A 22,622-nucleotide genomic window follows, 5' to 3' on the forward strand; every position below is an offset into this window, starting at 1 on the left:
TACGCTCCGAGGTCCTAACGTCGACTCGGACCACTATCTTGTTGCAGCCAAGATTCGCACCCGCCTCTGTGCAGCAAAAAACGCACGCCAACAAACACAAGGAAGGTTCGACGTCGAAAAGCTGCAATCACAACAGACAGCCGAACGATTTTCTACTCGGCTTGCACTCCTGCTCTCTGAGAGCACTAGTCAACAACTCGGTATAAGGGAACTGTGGGACGGCATTTCAAACTCCTTACGTACAGCTGCAACCGAAACCATTGGTTTTCGGAAAATGCAAAAGAACAGCTGATACGACGAGGAGTGCCGTGTCGCAGCGGAGAGAAAACAGACTGCCTACCTCGCAACGTTACGATCGACTACAACACGTGCGGGATGTGATAGATACCGAGAGTTTAAGAGGGAAGCGAGCCTGTAGAACCCCCAAAGGTGATCTAGTCACCGATGCCCAGAGCATACATAAATTATAGAGGTAACACTTCTCCAGCCTGCTGAATGGCAGTGAACGTACAACACCAGGAGAAGACGAACCCGATTCCTTCATCAATGACAATGGAGCAGACGTTCCATTGCCCGACCATGAAGAAGTTCGAATAGCAATTACCCGCCTGAAGAACAACAAAGCGGCGGGGCCATGGATTGCCGGCCGAGCTATTCAAACACGGCGGTTAAGAACTGATAAGGAGCATGCATCAGCTTCTTTGTAAAATATGGTCGGACAAAAGCATGCTCAACGATTGGAATTTAAGTGTGCTCTGCCCAATACATAAAAAAGGAGACCTCACAATTTGCGCCGACTAGCGCCAACTCAACATCGCATATAAGGTTCTATCGAGCGTATTGTGTGAAAGATTAAAGCCCACCGTCAACAAACTGATTGGACCTTATCAGTGTGGCTTCAGATCTGGCAAAACAACAACCGACCAGATATTCACCATGGGCATAATCTTGGAAAAGACCCGTGAAAGGAGAAGCGACACACACCACCTCTTCGTCGATTTCAAAGCTACTTTCGACAGCACTAAAAGGAGCTGCCTTTATGCCGCGATGTCTGAATTTGGTATCCCCGCAAAACTAATATGGCTGTGTAAACTGACGTTGAGCAACACGAAAAGCTCCGTCAGGATCGGGAAGGACCTCCCTGAGCCGTTCGATACAAAACAAGGTTTCAGATAACTATCGTGCGACTTCTTCAACCTGCTGCTGGAGAAAATGATTGGAGCTGCAGAACTTAATCGAGCAGGTACAATCTTTTATAAGAGTGTACAGCTGCTGGCGTATGCCGATGATATTGATATCATCGGCCTCAACACCGGCGCCGTTAGTTCTGCTTTCTCCAGACTGGACAAGGAGGCACAGAAAATGGGTCTCGCAGTGAAAGAGGGCAAAACGAAATATCTCCTGTCATCAAACAAACAGTCGTCGCACTCGCGACTTGGCTCTCACGTCACTGTTAACAGTCATAACTTTGAAGTCGTGGATAATTTCGTCTATCTTGGAACCAGCGTAAACACCACCAACAATGTCAACCTAGAAATCCAACGCAGGATAACTCTTGCCAACAGGTGCTACCTCGGACTGAGTAGGCAATTGAGAAGCAAAGTCCTCTCTCGACGAACAAAACCAAACTTTACAAGTCACTCATAATTCCCGTCCTGCTATATGGTGCAGAGGCTAGGACGATGACAACTGATGAGGCGACGTTGCGAGTTTTCGAGAGAAAAGTTCTGCGAAAGATTTATGGTCCTTTGCGCGTTGGTTACGGCGAATATCGAATTAAAAGACAGCGGCTACGCTGGCTAGGTCATGTTGTCCGAATGGACGGAAACACTCCAGCTCTGAAAGTATTCGCCGCAGTACCCGCCGGGGGAAGCAGAGGAAGAGGAAGACCTCCACTTCGTTGGAAGGACCAAGTGGAGAAGGACCTGGCTTCGTTTGGGATATCCAATTGACCCCACGTGGCGAAAAGAAACGACTGGCGCGCTGTTGTTAACTCGGCTATAATCGCGTAAGCGGTGTCTACGTCAATAAAGAAGAAGAAGAATATTATTATATAATATTACTTATGCCCGGTTTCACAGTCCATACTTAAGTTGTGCCCAAATAAAATCCTAGCTAATTGCTAATTTAGCATTGTTGCAGACTGAGTCGTTTGCGTTTCATAGTCAATGCTTAATTTCTATAAAATTTTATTGTGATATATGGCAACGTTATGGGCAACATATGTTTTACAAATGTAATTTATAACAGACAATACATAAATTTGCGAGGAAAATTGTATCGAAAATGATTGAAAACAAAAGAACGCCGAATTTCACCGCTACCGAGTCGGAGCACCTTTTGGACTGGTGGAAATCCCAATCCGATTTCATATTTTTTCACAAAAAATAATTTCTTATTATTATTCTTTTGACAAATAACTGAAAATTCAAAACAAAAATCAGCTGTTACTTAAGCACTGCTTAAGTCTCCCATTTTCAGTACTTAAGCATAACTTAAGGTAGTAGTCTGGTAACTTATGCCTGTTTTCATGACTTCTTTGGAGGGTGGTTTTTTATAGGAAAATATAAATTAATTATCTTGAATATTTAGAGTGTTTTTATTTGGATATTGAAAATATAAAAAAAAATTATTTGAATAAATTTAATACTTTATTACTATTATTATTGTCACTCGAATGCACGTGGGTGGCCCGGGCGATTTTGGCTCTTGAAGTTATCTGAAATCAAATATTTTTGATTATTCTTAATCTATAGACATGTCATTCTGGTCGGAACTACTGAAGTGATTTCAAGGGTAAATAACAAAATGGCGGACTTTGAAAAAAAATCCTTTTATTTTAGCAAAGAAAAGGTTATAAAATAAAAAGTTAGGGGTGAAAAAAATTCTCATTAGTACCGACGAGAACTATAAGTGTGTAGAACAGCCTGTTTAAAATTTAAGGCCAAGTTCCTCTAAAAACGTAATTTTTTTTTTTGATACTTTTTATTTTTATTACAAAACATGTTGAGTAATCAATTTTTACATATATTAAATTACTTGAAAAAAAATTTTTTTTTTTTCAAAATGGCGGTCCTGAAAATGGCTGCTGAAACTCATCCGATTCGTAGATGGATGACATCATTTCTTGGAAAAGAATTATCTGAAAGCAAAAAACAAAACGGTTTCATGTTCTGTATCGAATTAGCTACGGCCTCAAGCAGAATGAAACATTTTCAATGAAAAAAAAAAAAATGGCGGACTTTTGAATTTTTTTAACCCTTTTTTTCACTTTTAATTGTTTATAACTTTTTTAAATAATAATGAATATTTCTGGTTCTGCTTGAGGCCATAGCCAGACATCTAAAGAGTAAAATGCCGTTTGGTTCATATCGATAAGTGCAATAGTTTTGAAATGAGAGTGTCATACATGCGTGGTTCGGAGAAAAATCAGTTTAAACCAAAGGCACGCAGTAGCTGCCGCTACCGAAGGCGTTCGAGCGGCCGGATTTCCCGCTGCGCTCCTCACTCTTTTATACCTGCTTCTCGGTCTTGCTGACCTTCGGGACTAATTCTATACTATTTCTACAAGTATACAGTTGCAATTTATGAAAAAAAATTCGATTTTTTCAAAATTGTTTGGAGGAACCTGGCCTTAAGCAATCGGTTTAGTAGGAAAAAGGTTAGGACCCGGGCCGACCAGAAAAACAATGTTTTGAGAGAAACGCGTTTAAAGTTTTAAGTTTTAAAAATTTTTCGATTTGAACCCAAGTTACAAGACTACTACCTTAAGTATGAACAGTAAAACACTATTTTCCTGTTTTATCTTAAGCACAACTTAAGTATGGACAAAATTTGTGCAGTGAATATATCACTGAAAATAAAAGGATAAAGTAGCGAATATAAACGTAAGTAGCCTTAAAGTAATTTGCTTACATAATTATATATAGAACACATTTAAATTTACAGCAAAATTGCCGAAAACTCTGATGTTAACAAAAAAGCATTGTGGGCTGCAGCTAGGGAAATACGATTTTTAGATTTCCAAACGGAGGAACGGTAAGTAATTTAAATTGAGTGCAATAGTGCGAAAAGTGAATAAATAAGAAATAATAAAAATCCGGTGTTACAATTTCTTTAAGAAACAGGAAAAGTGTAAAAAAAATATCGATACATTTCGATATTTTGAAATTAAATTTCTTAAATATATAAATGTAGCGTTATCACGAGTTCATTTAAATATTTTCAATATGAAATTGATAGTAATATTTAAATAATATTTAATTGTATAATTTAAATAATTAAAATCAACTAAGCTGGATAAAAAAGTGTAAAAAAAAATTTCGATAAATTTCGATATTTTAAAATTTAATGGTATTTATTTAATTTAATATTTTATACCGGTTAATTTGAATAGGTAAGTTTATAGTATGTTTGGGTATTTTTGCACTATATATAATATATGTGGTTATTTTATGTTTTCTTTTATAATTTTTTCTTTTAAATAGACGTAAATTTTGGCTCAACAGTTTAGGTGTTTTAATGTTTCCGATGAAATACTTAAACATATTTTTGCTTGTGAGCGACATTTTTAGGCAATAATGCGCCTTGAAAAGCGATTGCATTCGAGGGCCGTTCCCGATATTAATGTAAAAGTTGAGCCTACATTTGACGTCCCAAATTCTGATTTAGAAGAAACAATTTCATTGGGTTTCGAAGATTTTGCTCCCCAATTTGATGAAGCAGTCTCAAATGCACACAGTGCACCGAGGCAGCTTTTTCCAATTATTGAAAAGGAAAATGAAGTTGCAGTTTTAGAGCCTCTTCCATTTTTTGAGGACGGTGTAGGAGTCTGACAGAAGGTACAGAGAGGAAAAAGAAATTGAGGGAAGAGAATAGGGTTTTAAAAATAAAGTTAGATAGAACAGAGAGAATAGAAGTTTAAAGGTCCAGTTAAAGTTAGAAAGATGTAGGGAACAGTTAAGGAATAGCTCATTTAGGGAACAGTCAGACCGTCTTTCATTAGTTTGTAGCAAAGTTCCTCACCAGTTATCCCGAGGATAGTAGTTAGGATAGGAGTAGTAGTTTAGAAATTAGTTTTTTTTAATGAAAATGCGATTAGCTACTTTTGCGGCTTTTTTATTTAAAAATTTTCAAATTGCACACATGCTCTCCTGCTCTCTGCCTTTATCATATTTAGGAGATGAAATTCCTTCGGACGAATTCATCTTCATGTATCAAAATCAAATAGACAAATGCAACTTAGTGAAGCCGCCAGAGGATTTTGTTGCATTTGTGAAAATGTTTGGAAACAAAACTTTTGGAAGAATTCGACAGCAATAGTCATGAGATAGGAATAGGAGATATTCTTTTTAATAAATTCAAAAATGTTAGGCACTTTTTGTGTTGTAATAATTGTGACCCAAAAATTGTTATAGCTCTTTTTATTAGAATAAGAATATTTTTTTAGGGTCGGCTTTAGAATACCGTCCCAGGATTTCGGGAGTAAAATGGGTATGGTCGGATAGTGGATGTTCTCCAGATCAAGAATATATATAGTTATAGCCGCATAAACCAATAGTTTTCGAAATATTTGCGTTTATAGCTGATAATTACCACTATTTAAATTACGTATTTTTTTCGATTTAAAATTATTATTACACTTATATTTCCACTAGAACTTCACTAATTGGTTTGTAAACATTTATTTTACATTATACATATAGTGCAAAATTAGTTTTAATTCAATATCTAACTTATTGTTCAAATCTATTTACTTAACAATAATGAAAGAGCTACAAACTGTCCAATAATCAGTGTTACCATACTAATATATTTTAACAAACTAACAAAAAATACAATAGAAAGAAAGATTAACAAAAAGGAGTTTTACGCCGAAAAAAACTTGACACACCCTGGTATTGGACCGACTAGGGTTATTTTTTTGAAGTGCTCCGAAGGCCGCCAAAGTACAGAGGAGTTTTAGGCGAAAAAAACCTGACACACCCCATTGGCGGGTAATAAAAAGAAAAATCCTTTTTTGGGTATAATCTATCTTCTTTATTTCTTTTAGCTCATTTACAAAAGATGTCGATAAGGTAACACTGATTATTTGACAGACTGTAACCCTTTAGTTGTTGTCCAATAAATAGATTTGACTTCTTTTTTGCACTATATAATGTAAAAAAAATGTGTACAAACGATTTATTGAAGTATTAGTGAACATAAAAATGAAAAATATAAGTGTTAAATTAATTTTAAATCGAAAAAATATGTAATTCAAATAGTGGTGATTTTCAACTTTAAAAAAATCTCGAAAACTTCAAGTTTCCTGCGGCTATATCTGGAGAACCTCCTCTATCCGACCATACCCATTTTATTCCCGAAATCCTGGTACGGCATACTAAAGTTTCCCTTTTTTTATTTTTTAGTGGTTACAATAAGAGAACTTAAACTTCCAATAGAAAGTAAAAACAAGAAAAAACGTTAACTTCGGCTGCATAGAAACTAATATACCCTTCACCGGTGCATTTCTTTTAGTAACTATGTGTTCAGTTTGTATGGAAGCTATATGCTATAGTTAATCGATCTGACCAATTTCTTTGGAGATTACATTGTTGCTTTAGAAAATAATCTATACCAAATTTGGTGAAGATGCATTTTCAAATGTGAAAGTTTTCCATTCAAGAACTTGATTCCGATCGCTCAGTTTGTATGGTAGCTATATGCTATAGTTAACCGATCTGAACAATTTCTTCAGAGATAACATTGTTGCCTTAGAAAATAATCTATACCAAATTTGGTGAAGATTGGGGCGGGTCGATTTAAAAATCGCCCATTGCTCTATGAAAATCATATTCTAGGGATCAAAATAAGATACTTTGCCGAAGGAACCATACCTCTAAAACGAATTTTGACGTCCCCCAATTTGGGTCGAACCTTTGATTAGGGACAAACTAACTTTGGACGGCCGATCCACCCATGCCAGTGGCACACCCCCTGGAACTCCCCTGAGGGGTTCCCCATACAATCATACATTTTCCGGTATAACCCGTTTGGATTTATCCATGATGAGAGGTTTCCCATGCTTATCTTTAATTTTAAAATCTTGCAAAAGAGCGGTTCCCAATGCTGATGCTACTCTGTCAGGCACACCAAATCTGTCACATACCAAGGCAAAGTTAAAACAATCGTATCTCTCTGTGTATTGTAAACTTGTGCTTCTATCCATATCTTCTTGAACCGGTGGCGGTGCGTATGTTGAATCATCGGGATCTTGGTATGTTGGCATTGATGATATAGACGTTGCTCCTTGCTCTTCAGTTTCCATCATAAATGCATTCATTGTTAGTCTTCTCTGATTATGTTGATCGTGCATGAACTCTTTGAGGCGTTCGGGAACCCAGCCGCATGCACATGGAGCTGCCTTCAAATCGCATTTACATGTTCCAATGTAAAAAATTGTTTCCAGAGATTTTACATACTGATAAAATAATAACAGATAATTGTTGGGTGTTGTTTCTTCTCTTGATTTGCTCTTGATACTTGTCAAGCAATTTATTCATTTTATTACATACACTTTTTTTCAGCATTATTTCCATAACAAGTTTTTCCCAAATTCCAATCAACTTATCTTGTACTTGAACAGTGAATGATTTATGGGAAAACTTTTTGTTCTGTTTTAGCACGTTCGCTTAAGTAAAAATAATATCTCAAAATATCCAGATGGGTTGGTAAATTAAGATCAGTCAAATCGGTCGACACACCAAAAACAGTAACATCATGTTTGGGTATATGACTCATTGGGTTTTCGATAGTTGTTGATGTAGTTGCTTCATCTTGCGGTGTAGAAGATGGTGGATTCATTGTAAACTTTTTGATTTGGAATGGTCACTTCACTTAATCAACAGTGTTCAGGGTATAAAAATCAAAAATTTTCAACCAGGTAGGCTAAGGCTAAAGAGGCACTAAAATTAGAGAGCAATTTTTTAAGTAAAATTACGATTTGGGATTTAAATGTAGGCATTTGTATATATGTAAATATTTATTCTGCGATATTTTTATATATTTTCTTACATGAATTGCTATTTTTTTTTTCGTTCTATGTATGGGGTATTCCATACCAAATCGACCACTTTTGAACCCGACACCTTTAGATTTTCTGAAACTTATCCATCCTTTTCTACCCTTTGAAAAACATTTTTGGGAATTTTTTAAAAAATGTTTGTCCAAATTCAAAAAAGTTATGAATTATTCAAAAAAAATGGCATTTTTATTTTCAAATAGCCACAATTTTTGTAGAAATCTCTTGATGTGAACCCTATCGAACATTTGTGGGATTTTATAGAGAGAAAAATCAGAAGACACCAAATAACCCGCAAAGAATCTTTGAATCTTTAATCGAAGAATGGGGCAAGATTCCATCTTCAGTGACCCAAAAACTGGTAAAGTCCATGCCATCCGAATTGAATGCAATAAAAAAATCCAAAGGCTACCCAATAAAATATTAACGGTCCATCAAAGCTCAAATTAAAACCGTTGGAACTTTTTCTTTGGAATATACGAGGGCTGCTATATATATTTCTGGCCTAATAATGAAAATAGAAATATTTATCAACGAAAATGGTTTTATTGTTTTTCAAAATATTCTCCATCAAGATTTATACACTTTTGCATGCGCTCAAACCAATTTTCGAAGCACTTTTTCCACTCCGATTGAGACACCTCCAAAACATGGTTTTTGAATGCTTCAACAGCATCTTCTGGCGACGAAAATCGTTGACCACGCATTATTTTCTTGATGTGTGGGAATAAAAAGAAGTCATTGGGTGCCAAGTCAGGTCTGTACGGCGGATGACCCATCAATTCGACGTTTTGGCCGGTCAAAAAGGCGCTGGTTTGAGCCGATGTGTAAGAGCTCGCATTGTCATAGTGCACAATGATTCGTCTTTTCTTGTTCGTTTTTCGAATTTCTCCGAAGACTTCAGGTAAACAAATGGTGGTGTACCACTCAGAATTGAAGGTCCTACGTTGCTCAAGCGGGACAGTCGCCACATGACCAGTTTTACCGAAGAAACAGGCGACCATTTGCTTCGAAGTGCTTCTTCCACGAACAACTTTCGTTGGATTTGGCTCGTCTTGGAAGACCCACACGGTCGATTGCTGTTTTGTTTCGGGCTCATACGCATAGATCCATGATTCGTCACCTGTGACGATCTTATAAACGTCTTTTGAAGCATCGCGATCGTATTTTTTCAGCATTTCTTTACACCAATCCACACGATCCTTTTTTTGTGCGATTGTCAATTTGTGCGGGATCCAACGAGAACAAACCTTTTTTACGGCCAGGTGTTCATGCAATATCGAATGTATGCTGGTGGGAGAAATGCATAGGCATGCCTCTATCTGAAGGTATGTTACATGACGGTCTTGCATTATCAGTTCACGTACGGCATCGATGTTTTCTGGCACAACGGCTGTTTTTGGACGACCTTCACGGAATTCGTCTTTGAGCGAGCGTCGGCCACGATTGAATTCGTTGTACCAGTTTTTCACAGTGCTATAGGATGGTGCTTCATAGCCATACAAAGATTTCAGTTCATCGATGCACTCTAGTCGTGATAATCCACGTCGACAGTTGTGAAAAATGATCGCACGAAATTTTTCACGAGTTAAGTCCATTTTATGGCCGAGATGAATTTTTTAATTCCCTGTAAATAAAACAATTCACGATTGAATGACAAAACGTTCTGAGTGATGTTATGCTAAAAAATGTCAAACTTTCCAATGGAAATGTCAGATTGCACCTGGCAACACTTAGTGTTGCCTAGGCCAGAAATATATATAGCAGCCTCCGTATAACTACTGCATACATACTTTGGTGATGTAATTTTTAGCTATTTAAACCTTTTTTTATCTAATTTGAAAAATTGTTAATTTAAGTTTCTGTTTTTGGCACGATTCCGATTACTTTGGCGGAGGGGTAAAAAGACCGAATTTCCGTATAAATGGGGTATGTGCGGATAGAGGAGCTTCTCCAGAGAAGAAATATCCAAAAAATAATATACAAATAACTTTTATTTTTTAAAATATTCACGATTAAAAGTTCAAAAATTTGCACTAATAACATATGGTATTTCTCTATGTTTCACTAAATTTTTTTCATGTTTTTCACTCTGTATATTTAAATATACACTCTAAACATTAAAATAAGTTCACATCTCACTTTTATTTTGTTATATTTTACCTAAATTGATTAATTTAAAAATCACTTAGCACACTCATCGTTGAAAAGGTTAGATTGTTTACAATTATGAAGAAAACGAGCCTTGCCACATCTTAAACACCAAATATGTAGGATTTTTAACAATTTTTCTTGATTTGCTTTTTTGCGTGATTCTTTTTTCTATATTAACTATAAAAAAAATATTTTCTACATATGATTTATGTAACTGAAGTATTTTCGCGTAGTACTACTCTCTGCGTTAGCGGCCTTCGGCCGCGCTTTAAAAAATAACCCTGGTCGAGCGAATACCCGGGGTGACTGAAGTACTTTTGCGTTGTACTCCTTTCTGCGTTAAAATAAAAAATATATATTGAGTCTCGTTAAAAAGTGGTTATATTTTTTGGTTATCTTGCACGGATATTGAAACAACATTTGAGTTTTCGTTATAAAATGGTTAAATTTTGGTTATTATATCTGTCAGCGCTTTCCATTTCTTTTTGATAATACGTTGTTTCGTATATTAGGTGACAATATATATAATATTATTATATAATATTACTATTTAATATTACTTATTTGTTTATTAAATTAAATAAAGAACATATCCATCCGATAGAGGAATTTTTGGGAAAAAAAGAATTTCAGCGAATTTCCTTATTATCACATGGCACCGCTCCATTTCGTCGAAATTTTTAGCACACACATGATGTTCACTACGAGTGTAAAATGTAATTTTTAAAATAAAGATTTCTTCGGTAAAAAACTGATAAAAGTGCTAAAATGTGGACTTATTTAAAAGTTTATAGATTAATTTAATTAATTTGAAGTGAAAAATGTGAGTAAAGTGTGTTTAATGTGGTAAAATAGCTTGTTGAAATGTACGAATTTTGGGAATTTTTGAACTTTAAGGTCGAATATCTCGTAAACTAAGCGTTTGCGGTACCTACACCCCTATATATTTTTTAATCAGGAAGATTTCCTCTTTCCAACAGTACTTTCAAATCGCGGCGCCAAAGAAATCGGAATTGTGCCGTTTTTACTATTGCTTTTAACTAAAATATGAAATAACTGAAAAAAGGATATATTATTAGTTCTGCGGCATTTTTTTCTCAAAACAAAACGGATAAACACAGCGCATACTTATTTCTGTGATGCACTATATTAAAAATTGAGGGACTGGTTCGCATACATACTTATATTCAGCCGGGCAGACTCAGATTGTCACGATGATCAATTATATACAATATATGTACATATGTATACTTGGTATGATCTCCGTGATACAAATTTCGAAGTAAACTAATGCACTCCGTTTAGAGTATAATAACTTGGTACTGAAAATTTATATAAATACAAATATAAAACTAAACTAAACTTACGTAGTAACTCGGTTGGCAATAGATGTTGACTAAAAATACTTTATATTTGTTAATATTAACAAAACCGACTGCAAAATGTTTATTTAGAAATAGTTCCGAAAAAAATTGTTAAAATAACGTAGCATCTGGACAGGCAATTATAATTGTCCACAAAAAAGAATTGCTGAAAAGATTGTCAGGCACCGTGTTGACTAAATAATTATCATTACAACTATTGCTGGCAATAAATTGACGTAATGGCGGCAAGTCAACACAAGGCTAATGTAATAAGTACATACATACGCCCCTGTATCATTCAATGACTAATAAATTCTTTTTTATTCATGTAACTTAAATAACAAAAATAAAGATATTTGTAATATGTAGGTGCTTAAATTTCTAGCAAATAAAAAAAAGTACTAAAAAAAAGACAAAAAAATAAGTACATCAGGTATCTGTGAACGAAAAAATGTATCAGTTTGAGTTTTCTGTTTGATTTTTATTTACTTCTTTCATCAGTATTTAGTATATCCGCCATTATTTTCAATTCCTTTTGAGATTCGTTTTGACATACTGGAGAAAAGTTTGTGGCACGTATCAATTGGAATCTCATACCAGGTTTTTTCAACAAAAGTGTCATAACTGATCCTTATTTTGGAACGATTGCTTCTCAATCCGTTACTTTAGCCCCCTCCAACGGTTTTCAATTGGGTTCACGTCGGAAGATTGATATGGGCATTTAAGAGACCTCACACTATTGTCCTGAAACCAATCTTTTATCAACCTCGGAGTATGCTCAGGATCATTATCCTGCTGAAATTTCCATATTAGTTGCATACTTTCCTCAGCATATGGCAGCATCGTGTTTTTCAACATATCTTTTTATTAGAACCTATTCATGGTAGCTTAAATACGAAGTATTGTTCCTATACCATACCACGAAAAGCAGCCCTATATCATTATGTTGCCGCCACCGTGGTTAACGGTCATTTTTGTGGACTGTGAATGCAATTCTTTACCTTTCGGACGACGAACATTCCGTCAAACATCATGTCGAAACAAATTAATGTTTGTTTCGTCACTCCACAAGATCTTGCGCCCACATATCCCAACACTTGGGCCGGACTAATTTGCATGATTTTTCGCGAAATGTAATCTTATCTTAAATTTTTTTTTTGCAATTATGGTATTCTTCTGGCTATCCTGCCAGGTAAATTAGCTCAATGTAGCCTTCGTCGGGCCATTCGGGAAGATATTATGCGACCAATATCGGCTGATATTATCCTTGAAGATATAAATGGGTCCTTTTTACCAAGAGTAACGATACGGTTGTCCGTTGTTGTTGATGTCTTTTTTGAACGACCACGAGTTTCAACATTCTTTTTAATAATTAGGGCATTCTGTACGAAATACAATGAGCGGCCTAATGTTTTAGTGATATTCCTAAGACTTTGGCCTTTTTTTCTGAGGCTTAAGACGCTGCAAGGAATAGCGTACGCCGTTAATTACACGCAAACAGATCTGTGAGAATACGCATGCAAAATAATACAACCGTGTGGTAATACATTGTAATCCCACCCTCTCTCCCTCCCTCACCCTCTGTATTATATTTAATTAATCTTAAAGACAACGGAAATTTTAAGTACTTACATTCGTCAATCGTAGAAACGCCTTTTGATCTTATAAAACAAAATAAAATAATATTATATGCCCAGTACTTATTTTCTTAATGAACATATTTTTATTATAAATGGGGATCCATTCTAATGTTTCCTACTTCTTAAAGAAAAAACACAGAAACTTAAACTTTAATGGAAACTTTTTATTGTAATTTTAAGGAACATTCTTTGGTATTTATTTTTTGAAGATTATGTCCTTCAAATGTTGACCGCGGCTACATCTCAGATGGTCCATCCGTTGAGCCCAAGTTTCGATGACCCGTTCAAGCATTTCGACTAGTAACTGGCGAATGACACGCGTGACGTTTTGATCCATGGCCAGAATCGAAACGGGATTGTCCGCCTAGACTTTAGGTTTTACATATCTCCACAGGAAAAAGTCTAACAGTGTGATATCACACGATCTTGGTGGCCAATCAACCGGCTCAAAACGTTACATCATCTGTTCACCATAGTGTTTTATCAATAAATCCTTTGATTGATGCGATGTGTGGGAAGTGCCGCCGTCTTGTCGCCGAAATTGCGCGATTTCAGGCATAAAATAGTCGGTTATCACGGCGTTATAGCGGCCATTGACGGTTATGTTCACTTCGGCACCATTTTTAAAGAAATATGTACCGATGATACTACCAATACTGAATAAAATTTGACTCGAAAACGTTGAATCTTCCTGGAATTTTCAAGAGCCCACAAAGCTAAGCGATGTAGCTGGTAAAGGTCGAGCGGTTTCAGTTCTGGCATAAGTTGTATTTTGTACGCTTTTGATTTAAGATCTCTACTTAAAATGCGCCAAGTCGTTCCATACGTCAGTCCAAGTTGCAGCGAACATCGCCGAATCGACTCTGCACTGTCTTCTGTACACTTTAATCTACGGATGCTATGTTTTCTTCACTGCGTGCTGGACGTGGTCTATTTGGTCGAATATTAATCCAATATCGTTATGCCGATTAATTTGAGCGAAGCTCGCGATACACTTTCTTTTCAGGATTTGTAAACGTTGTTGAGGCGTAAGTCTTTCCATTATGAAATAGATTCAGTTGAAGAAATATTTGAGAAGATAAAAGTTTGCCGCTGTGACTCTTTAATGGATATACAAGTAAGTACGAATGAAAGCAACCAAAATGTTCAATGTGGCGCTCAAAGAATGTGCCCTATATAATCATAAATACGAAATTGAAAATAACTAAAATTTATTTTAGGTACTTATGCTGCTAATAGGCCCTAGGCTTTGTAATCTAAAATGGCGAACAAGTCACCTACTTTCAATATTAAACTCCTAAACGGAAACGTCTGAATATACGATATAGCGCACCACTTTTTAAAGATTTTCGGAAAGAAAATAAATTTGTCGACTTCGTTGAATTACCATTTACTTGCAAGAATCAAAGCCAGGGAAATAATTTAAGGTGTAAAACCAATCATACAGAGTAAAGTCAGCCGGATGTTCGAAAATCGTGATACTGGTTATACTCGTATAGGGGCTAGGCAAAGCTTTCGCTAAAATTTATCTATTTTAGGCACAAAGAGACACTGTTATGAATAAAATACGCTCTCTTATTTTCATTGGGATAACTCACATATTGGCCGATATATACGGTACAAAGTCACCCCGAAGTTCGAAAATCTTTATATTAAGTATATGGGGGCTAAGTGAAGTATTGGTCCGATTTAGCCTATTTTTGACATACCATTATAAGAGAAGGATTATCCCTTAATTTCAGTTATATGCTACATATACAAGTATATCACACATTGACCGACATTTTGGAACAAAAGTCAACTATAGGTACCGGAGTTTAAATATTCGGTAACTAGGGACTTGAACAGTTTTTATTGGATTTAAAAATTTTTGACCATAAGGTAGCACACACTAAAGACATTATTCGTACAAAGTCTTATCTCATCACAATAATTTCTTCTTGATTTGTGTACTGGAAACTAAACGAATTAAGTGAACTTTAAAATTCCGTTCTATGGGAAGTAGGCGGGGTTGTTCGATTTTTTAATGTGACAAAAGAATGTAAGGAGAATGACATGTACTACAGTTTATCAAAATCCTTTGGTCGGGTCTCGAGATATGGGATTTTACCAAAAAGTGGGCGGTACCACGCATACGCGCAGTGAAGAACGGGATAGTTTGCAGTGCACAAGATAACTTAAAAAACATTTTTATCACAGAAAAGATAATCGAGATCGAAGATAAAAGTAAGAGAAATCACGGAGAAAAAGGAAATACTAAATACAATAGAAAACGACAGTTTGTAAAATAGCAAAACACGACAGAAATTCGGTTAAATAATATTATCAAATAACATGAATCCCAAAGTATTTTAATGGCGTAGTTCACATATATATTTGGTTTCCATACAAAAACGTTCAGTATCTCACAACAATAGATAAATTTTCGCAGTATGCATCATTTCACAAACTTAAAAATAGGAGTTCTCTTCTTTATTGGCGTAAACACCGCTTAGGCGATTATAGCCGAGTTAACAACAGGGCGCCAGTCGTTTCCTCTTTTCGCTATGTGGCGCCAACTGGATATTCCAAGCGAAGCCAGGTCCTTCTTACTCTTCCTCTGCTTCCACCCGCGGGTACTCCATTCGCCCATTGGGACAACATGACCTAGCCAGAGTAGCCGCTGTCATTTAATTCGCTGAACTATGTCAATGTCGTCGTATATCTCATACAGCTCATCGTCCCATCGAATGCGATATTCGCCGTGGTCAACGCGCAAAGGACCATAAATCTTTCGCAGAACTTTTCTCTCGAAAACTTGCAACGTCGACTCATCAGTTGTTGTCATCGTCCAAGCCTCTGCACCATATAACAGGACGGGAATTATGACTGACTTATAGAGTTTGGTTTTTGTTCGTCGAGAGAGGACTTTACTTCTCAATTGCCTACTCAGTTCGAAGTAGCACCTGTTGACAAGAGTTATCCTGCGTTGGATTTCCAGGCTGACATTGTTGGTGGTGTTTATGCTGGTTCCCAAATATACGAAACTATCTACAACTTCAAAGTTATGACTGTCAACAGTGATGTGAGAGCTAAGTCGCGAGTGCGACGCCTGATTGTTTCATGAGAGGAGATATTTGTGCAGAGCACATTTAAATTTCAATCGTTGGGCATGCTTTCGTCCGACCATATTATACAAAAGAAGCTGAAGCATGCTGCTTATCAGTTCTTCGCCGCCGTGTTTGAATAGCTCGGCCGGCAATCAATCGGCCCCCGCAATGGAACGTCTGCTCCAACGTCATAGATTAGGGAATAGGGTTTGCCTTCTCCTGGCATTATACTTTCACTGCCATTCAGCAGGCTGAAGAAGTGTTCCCTCCATAATTTTAGCATGCTCTGGGCATTGATCACTGGATCACCTTTGACCGCCGCAGTTTTTCGTAGAAGTTTCGAGCATTACCCTGTCGGCTAGCTTACCAAGCTCTTTGCTTTTCTGCAAATGCGTCTCGTTTCTCTCCTCTACTCACGGTGTCTATCCCATCCCGCACACGTTGCGAGGTAGGCAGTCTGTTTTCTCTTCGCTGCAACACGGCACTTCTCGTCGTATCAGCTGTTCTTTTGCATTTTCCGAAAACCAATGGTTTCGGTTGCAGCTGTACGCAAGGAGCTTGAAAATGTATTTACCGTTAGTTTTATTGTTTTTTTAAGAAATAGCTTTGATACAAACAGTGGTATATTTCAAACTTTTATTTGTTTATTTATCGACCAGTGTGCTGGGCTGCAAACCGCTGCAAAAATCGACGCAGTTCGGTTTAGTGATTCAAGCCACTGAGAAAAAAAATGTGCCTGTTCAAGAACCGGTTTGTGAGTACTCCTTAACCGCGGTTCGGTTCGGTTGAAATGGTTCAATTCTTTTATACTAATTGATACTGATTGATTGATTGATTGAATATGAGGAGTGCACCGCGACCTTTGGTCTATTGTGCCCTCTCGTAACTCACATAGACTCACCTAACCCCAGCGCATTGATGAAGTTCAATAGACTTCCGGGCGCTAATGAGGCTATGCGATCCCTATCCGGAAACATTGATCCAAGGGCCTTAAGCATGCGTCTACTGACTGCTGTGCAGTCGATCGGCAGGTGTTCCGGGGTTTCAGGCTCCAAGTCGCAGAACCGGCAGTTTTCGCAAGATGATAGGCCCATGTTGTACAAATGCCTATTCAACTTGCAGTGGTCGGTATACCATACGACCAGTAGCCTGAGTTTGTTCCTAAGGAGGTTTATTACAACCTTGAACCTACTCAAGTTGTATCCTCCAATTAGCAAGTTGGCATGTCTCATACCACGTGTTTGCTGCCAATGCTCTTCCCTGCCCACTCCTTCTTCCTTGCGGAGTAGCTCCTTTATGGTATGAGGACCTACCCCGATAAAGGGTTCGGGTCCCATCATTCTGGTGGAGGCTGCGGAGCGGGCTAGCTCGTCCGCCGGTTCATTACCGGCTATACCTCTATGACCAGGCACCCAAATTAGGTGTACCTGGTTACGTTCTGCAAGGCTGTTCAGCCTTCCCCTGCACTTCTGTACTAATTGCGATTTGATTTCGTAAAAGGAGATCGTTTTTGGCGCCGCTTGACTATCGCTGAGAATGGCTATTTGCTCATTGCAATAGTTGCGATGGAGGTTTATTTCTATACACCGACTTATGGCAAAAACTTCTGCCTGGAAAATGCTTGGGAACTCTCCCATGGGTATGGAGAGCTTAGTGCGTGGGCCCGCGATCCCTGCACCGATTCCCTCCGACATTTTCGAGCCATTGGTGTACCACCTCAGCATGCTATTCCTCAACATCAGCTCGAGATTGGAGTCATTTCACTCCCCTTTGCTGCCGAGGGTGACCTTAAACTTTTTCTTGAAGTTAACAGCACTACCAAGCTGTCCCTCGGGATGAGGGCTGTTGGTATATCGCCACTTATCTTTTTCATCCTCTGGGACGAGATTACCCTGCCATTGCCCCAACCCCCTCTGCCATTATTTGCAGAATTGTGTGCTTGGCTACCTGACCAATAACCAAATGAAGCGGAGTAAGTTCCAGCAGAACCTCAGTGCCGCCGTTGGATAAGTGCGCATTGCGCCCGTCATGCAGACACAGGCTAGCTGCTGCAGCTTCGATAGTTTGGTCTTTACCGAAGTCTGCGATGCTATTGAGGCCCAGGCCACCGCCACGTATGTGATTATTTGTCGAACTATCATGGTATACAACCACCTAACGAGCCTCAGCTTACAGCCCCAGGACTTTCCTACCAGCCGATTGCACACCATTAAAGCTTTTGTTGCTTTGACCAAGGTCAGGTTTACATGCTGCAAGCCCCTGGCGGGGATAGAGGGGAGGTTGAGGGCTTTCCTGAAAGCCCTATCCTTCTGCCCCCAAGTGTGAGATTAATGAGACCAGGTAGGGACCTGCGTCTCGTAAACGGGACTAAGGTCGTCTTGGAGGGATTGATATTCAATTCAACCTCCATACACCACCTCTTCGCCAGGTTTAGACCTCTTTGTATTAGCTCACAGAGAGTGTCTTCGTCTTTACCTTTTGCTATAATTACAATTTCGTCCGCATACCCTTGGCAGCGGATCCCATTGTTCGTTAGTAGTACTAACAGGTCGTCTACGACCAGACTCCATAGCAGGGGTGATAACACATCTCCCTATGGGCAGCCTCTTGTTGTGCCGAGACGAATCCTCTTATCACCTACTGTGGTCTCGGCAAATCTGGTGCGCAGTGCGGCTTCAGTCCATCTACGCACCGGTGCTGCCACATTCCCTTTCCCCAGTGCCTTAGCTGGACTCTTATGAGACGTGTTATCAAAGGCACCTTCGATGTCCAAGAACGCACAAAGCATCACCTCTCCATGCTCCAGTGAACTCTCTATCTCAGAGGTTATCTGGTACAGAGCAGTACTGGTGGATCTGCCCGGGGATGTACGCCATTGCGAGGCTTTCCCTCAGCAGCCGAACCAAGTGAGGCAGTAAATACTGCTCCCTCTGTTGTAACAGCGCTGGAAAGATGCCATCCACTCCCGGAGACTTGAATCTCTCAAACGAGGCCAGTGCCCACCGGATCGAGTCCGCCGTAAATAGCTGTTTGGCGATACTCCAATCCTCGCGGGATGGCCTGTGTTCGATCACGGGTAAACATTGGTCTTCCCGAACCGTCTCCAGGAAGTGCGCCCGCAGAAGCTCCATCGCTCTATCCTCTGCGCTGGTCGTAAATGTCCCATCTCCTCTTTTGATTGCTACTGCTGCGTCATTTGTACCTCTAGCCTGAGCTTTATGCAGCCGGGCCGCCTCTGGTGTTGAGGTGACATTTTCGCAGAATCTCCTGAAGCTAGCCTGCTTTGCAGACCTAATCTCCTTATTGTATAAAGTGAGATAGCTCCCATACTCTTCCCAGACCCCCGTACGTTTCGCTTTGTTGAATAGGCTGCGTACTTTTTCCGGAGGTCTGCTAGTTTCCTTGACCACCAGGGACAGCTTCGTCTGTCAGTGGTCACTTGTAGGGGCAACTGCCATGATAAGCGTTAATAACAGACTCGTTTAGCTTAGATAGCCTAATCTCAAAGCCTGGGCCTGAAACGCTATTATCAGTCTGCCCCCCTGCTCAATTCCTCACTCAGTATATCCCTGAAGGCATCCCAGTTCGCCTTCCGAGGGTTGCGTCTGGGGGGAGTTTCCTGACCACTACCTTTAGCATGAACCTTAAAATCCTGTGGTCTGACAAGGAGGGCTCCGACGAGACTCTCCATTGCGAGATCAATCCGTTTGCAAGCTCATTGCTCAGAGTGATGTCCAGCACCTCCCTCCTGTTTATAGTTATGAATGTGGGTTCACACCCCACATTCTCTATCACTAAGTTACTTCCTACTATGTATTCTAAAAGAGACTCATCTCTTAAGTTGCAGTTGGTACTGCCCCATTCCATATGGTGGGCGTTTGCGTCGCACCCAATAATAAGCGGAAGCATATGCCTTCTGCAATGTGCTCCACCAGCCTTTCCACCACCTCCGCTAGAGAGATCCCAGATTACCTTATTTGGCTCTGTTTTGAGGCCTTTAACCTCTCCTCTATGGACCCAAGGCTCTTGGATCAGCAGTATGCCCAGTTTCTCCGCTGTGAACCTGTTCGCTATGACAGCCGAAGCTGCCGCCGCGTGATGCAGTTCACCTGGGCAATTTCCGTATTGACGGCCACTATAATAATGGTTCGAGGAAGGGTAGATCCTCTTCTCCGCCGTCAATCACGCTGCCGTCCAGTGGGTCTCCTAGCCCCTCGAGGAGTTCCTGCATGGAGGGTAGCTCTGCTCCCTGATCGCAGGAACTAACATCCGGGACGTCGATGGTCGCCGCTGGCATTGCCTATCCAGTCCTGCTTTCGCTGGGCTGATTCGCCACCTCGTCCACCTGCATTGCTACTGCCTCTAGGGCTGCCACAGTCTCTCCCTGTTTTTCGACACCCCCGCTTTGTTCTGTCGCTTCCTGCTCCCTTGCTTCCAGTGGCTGCAGGCTTGTGGGGCCGCATGACCACCGTGCTGAACCTGTAGAACAGGCGGAAGCTCGGATGCCTTTAACATCATCCGCATATCTGCGCCGCCCCTCCTCCACCCTGTGGGGTGCCAGTTCGGAAGGTTGGCTTCCGGCCGCTCTTCCGGTTCGCAGCTTGAGCATACGTGTCCGAGGGCGCTGCCCTCCCATCGCCACGCTTTGCGGACAATGTAGCACTGACCGGGCCACGGTTGCTGGTTCCGCCGCTTTGCGCTTGAGCTGACACGGTCTTGCCACGCACCTTATCTGGGGATACGTTGCTCCCTTTGCTCCTGCTTCTGGCCATAGCCTCCGCTACCTCGGGAGTCTTTCCTTCTCGGAGGTAACGCAGGTACCACTTCATACTGGCACCACTCATGCTTTTCCTGTGCGGGTCATTATATCCGCCGGGTTTACCAGCTTCTGGGAAAGGGCGTTACCCACCTCTTCTGCGCCTCCTCCTTCGTCCACTACGAGCGCCGTCGGGCTCTGCCCGATGTGACTCCACCGAGTCCGACCCGCTAAGCCTTCTGGCGGGGGTCTTGGCGGCGCTTGTTGCTGCTTCCGCGGCATCAGGTTCTTTCGCCACGCGAGCGCCGCTGCATGAGGGCATGTCGTCATCATCCTGCCTGGCATGCTCCTCAAACAGCGCCCGCTCCTCTGGCGAGAGAGCGTCAAGGAAGCTAAACTTCCGCCTAGCCCCTTGACCTCCCTTGCTCGCTGCTGCATCGGTTTCCTTTTCCTTGTCCGAGTCCGTTTTCGTGGTTGTTGCCTTGTTTCCGGGTTGTTTTGCTTTAAATTTTGTGTGCTCATCTTATCCTTACGACCCTTGGCTCAACAAGGTGAGCTGTTGGGTCTATTATTTTAATGGGGAACTAGAGGGTCCGCCACGCCAGAGTCTCTTGACGCGGTAAGGCCACAGTTACTCCCCAATTTGGTCCGGTGTTGGGGAGGCTCCGTTATAATACAGCCGAATTTACCTCCTGGACGCAAATCATCCAATAGGCACGGGAGTGGCATAACACCCTGGATTAAGAGGTGGTAGCTCTTGGTTGGCGCACGCATGCGGCACCCGACATCCTGCCTGGGCAGTGCCTGTCAGCACCACCCACACCGGTTGGGGGATGCCGAGTATGCCTTGCGCCTAAGCCCCTGCACCGCGGCAAGGTGCCTACCATTCGCAGAAGTTTAATTGATATTAAAAACCCCTACCCCGAAAGTAAAATGCTTATTCAGAGCAAATTCATGTTTAATATTATATAATAGGTGGGCTTCTTGATCTATCTATTTTTTTTTTTTCATTAAAATACAGTAAGCTTTTCCCCAAGAGTCTTTTTCTAACTCTGAAACAAGGTGGTCAATAGCAGGTTTTTGCTGTTGTCTATGGCTTTATGTTTCTTACTGCATTCTTTTGCGGCATGCCCCTTTTCTCCACATCGATAGCAATGGCCGGTGAGATCTCTGCTGTTTTTACAGTTCCGCGTTATATGGCCAAACTCAACGCATTTGATACATCGCACAGATCTTGTAAGTTCCCGGATCCTACAATTAACCCATCCTCTTATTATCTTATTTGCGCCGAGGAATTTGGTTGAGATTGCCAAAAGGAAACTAATAAGGGCAATTTGTGTTTCGTCATTCAATCGTCGCATGGAATTGATAGCACTACGTTCTATAGTGTGGTAGTGCATACTTCTTCGGCTGTCGTTTCCTTGGCTAGGTCTCTAAATTCAAGCGTAACTGCTTGCGCTAGGACTTTGACTTGTGCCATATCTTTTCAGACCTTTATTGCGCGTTCTTTGAGTTTTAGCAGAAGTGATGATTTTATTTTCTTCAGTATATTTTTCG

At 40.1% G+C, this 22,622-nt stretch overlaps 2 protein-coding genes across 3 annotated transcripts in view; both read right to left on the reverse strand.

The window, feature by feature from the left end:
* The window catches only part of LOC126756586 (CCR4-NOT transcription complex subunit 11), a 29,371-nt gene extending 17,519 nt beyond the window's left edge, over positions 1-11,852 (reverse strand). Inside the window, exons 1-2 of one of the 2 annotated variants that reach the window (XM_050469775.1) lie at positions 11,584-11,852; positions 8,589-9,689 (exon numbers count right to left, since the gene is read on the reverse strand). In XM_050469775.1, the coding sequence (XP_050325732.1) occupies positions 8,608-9,660 (1,053 nt within the window). In that variant the 5' untranslated portion in view covers positions 9,661-9,689; positions 11,584-11,852 and the 3' untranslated portion in view covers positions 8,589-8,607. Of the gene's footprint in view, positions 1-8,588; positions 9,690-11,583 lie in introns of those variants that run through there. The other variant, XM_050469776.1, reaches the window with a different exon arrangement.
* A 3,714-nt stretch (positions 11,853-15,566) lies between these two features.
* LOC126756583 (uncharacterized) lies at positions 15,567-18,923 on the reverse strand. Its single transcript, XM_050469773.1, has 2 exons — positions 17,207-18,923; positions 15,567-17,169 (listed from the first exon to the last, which is right to left on the reverse strand). Exons 1-2 carry the CDS (start codon positions 18,046-18,048, stop codon positions 16,938-16,940), a joined length of 1,074 nt encoding a protein of 357 aa, XP_050325730.1. The 5' UTR covers positions 18,049-18,923; the 3' UTR covers positions 15,567-16,937.
* Positions 18,924-22,622: the final 3,699 nt, after the last annotated feature.

Source organism: Bactrocera neohumeralis, chromosome 4 (assembly GCF_024586455.1).
Source record: "Bactrocera neohumeralis isolate Rockhampton chromosome 4, APGP_CSIRO_Bneo_wtdbg2-racon-allhic-juicebox.fasta_v2, whole genome shotgun sequence".
Lineage (NCBI taxonomy): Eukaryota > Metazoa > Arthropoda > Insecta > Diptera > Tephritidae > Bactrocera > Bactrocera neohumeralis.

Excerpts from the sequence above, each read along its gene's own strand:
- LOC126756583 (XM_050469773.1), bottom strand. The coding sequence starts at position 18,048 with ATGTTGAGGAATAGCATGCTGAGGTGGTACACCAATGGCTCGAAAATG. Across the intron at positions 17,170-17,206 it reads AATGCGCTGGGGTTAGGTGA|GTCGCGGTGCACTCCTCATA; the intron begins GTCTATGTGAGT and ends AATAGACCAAAG.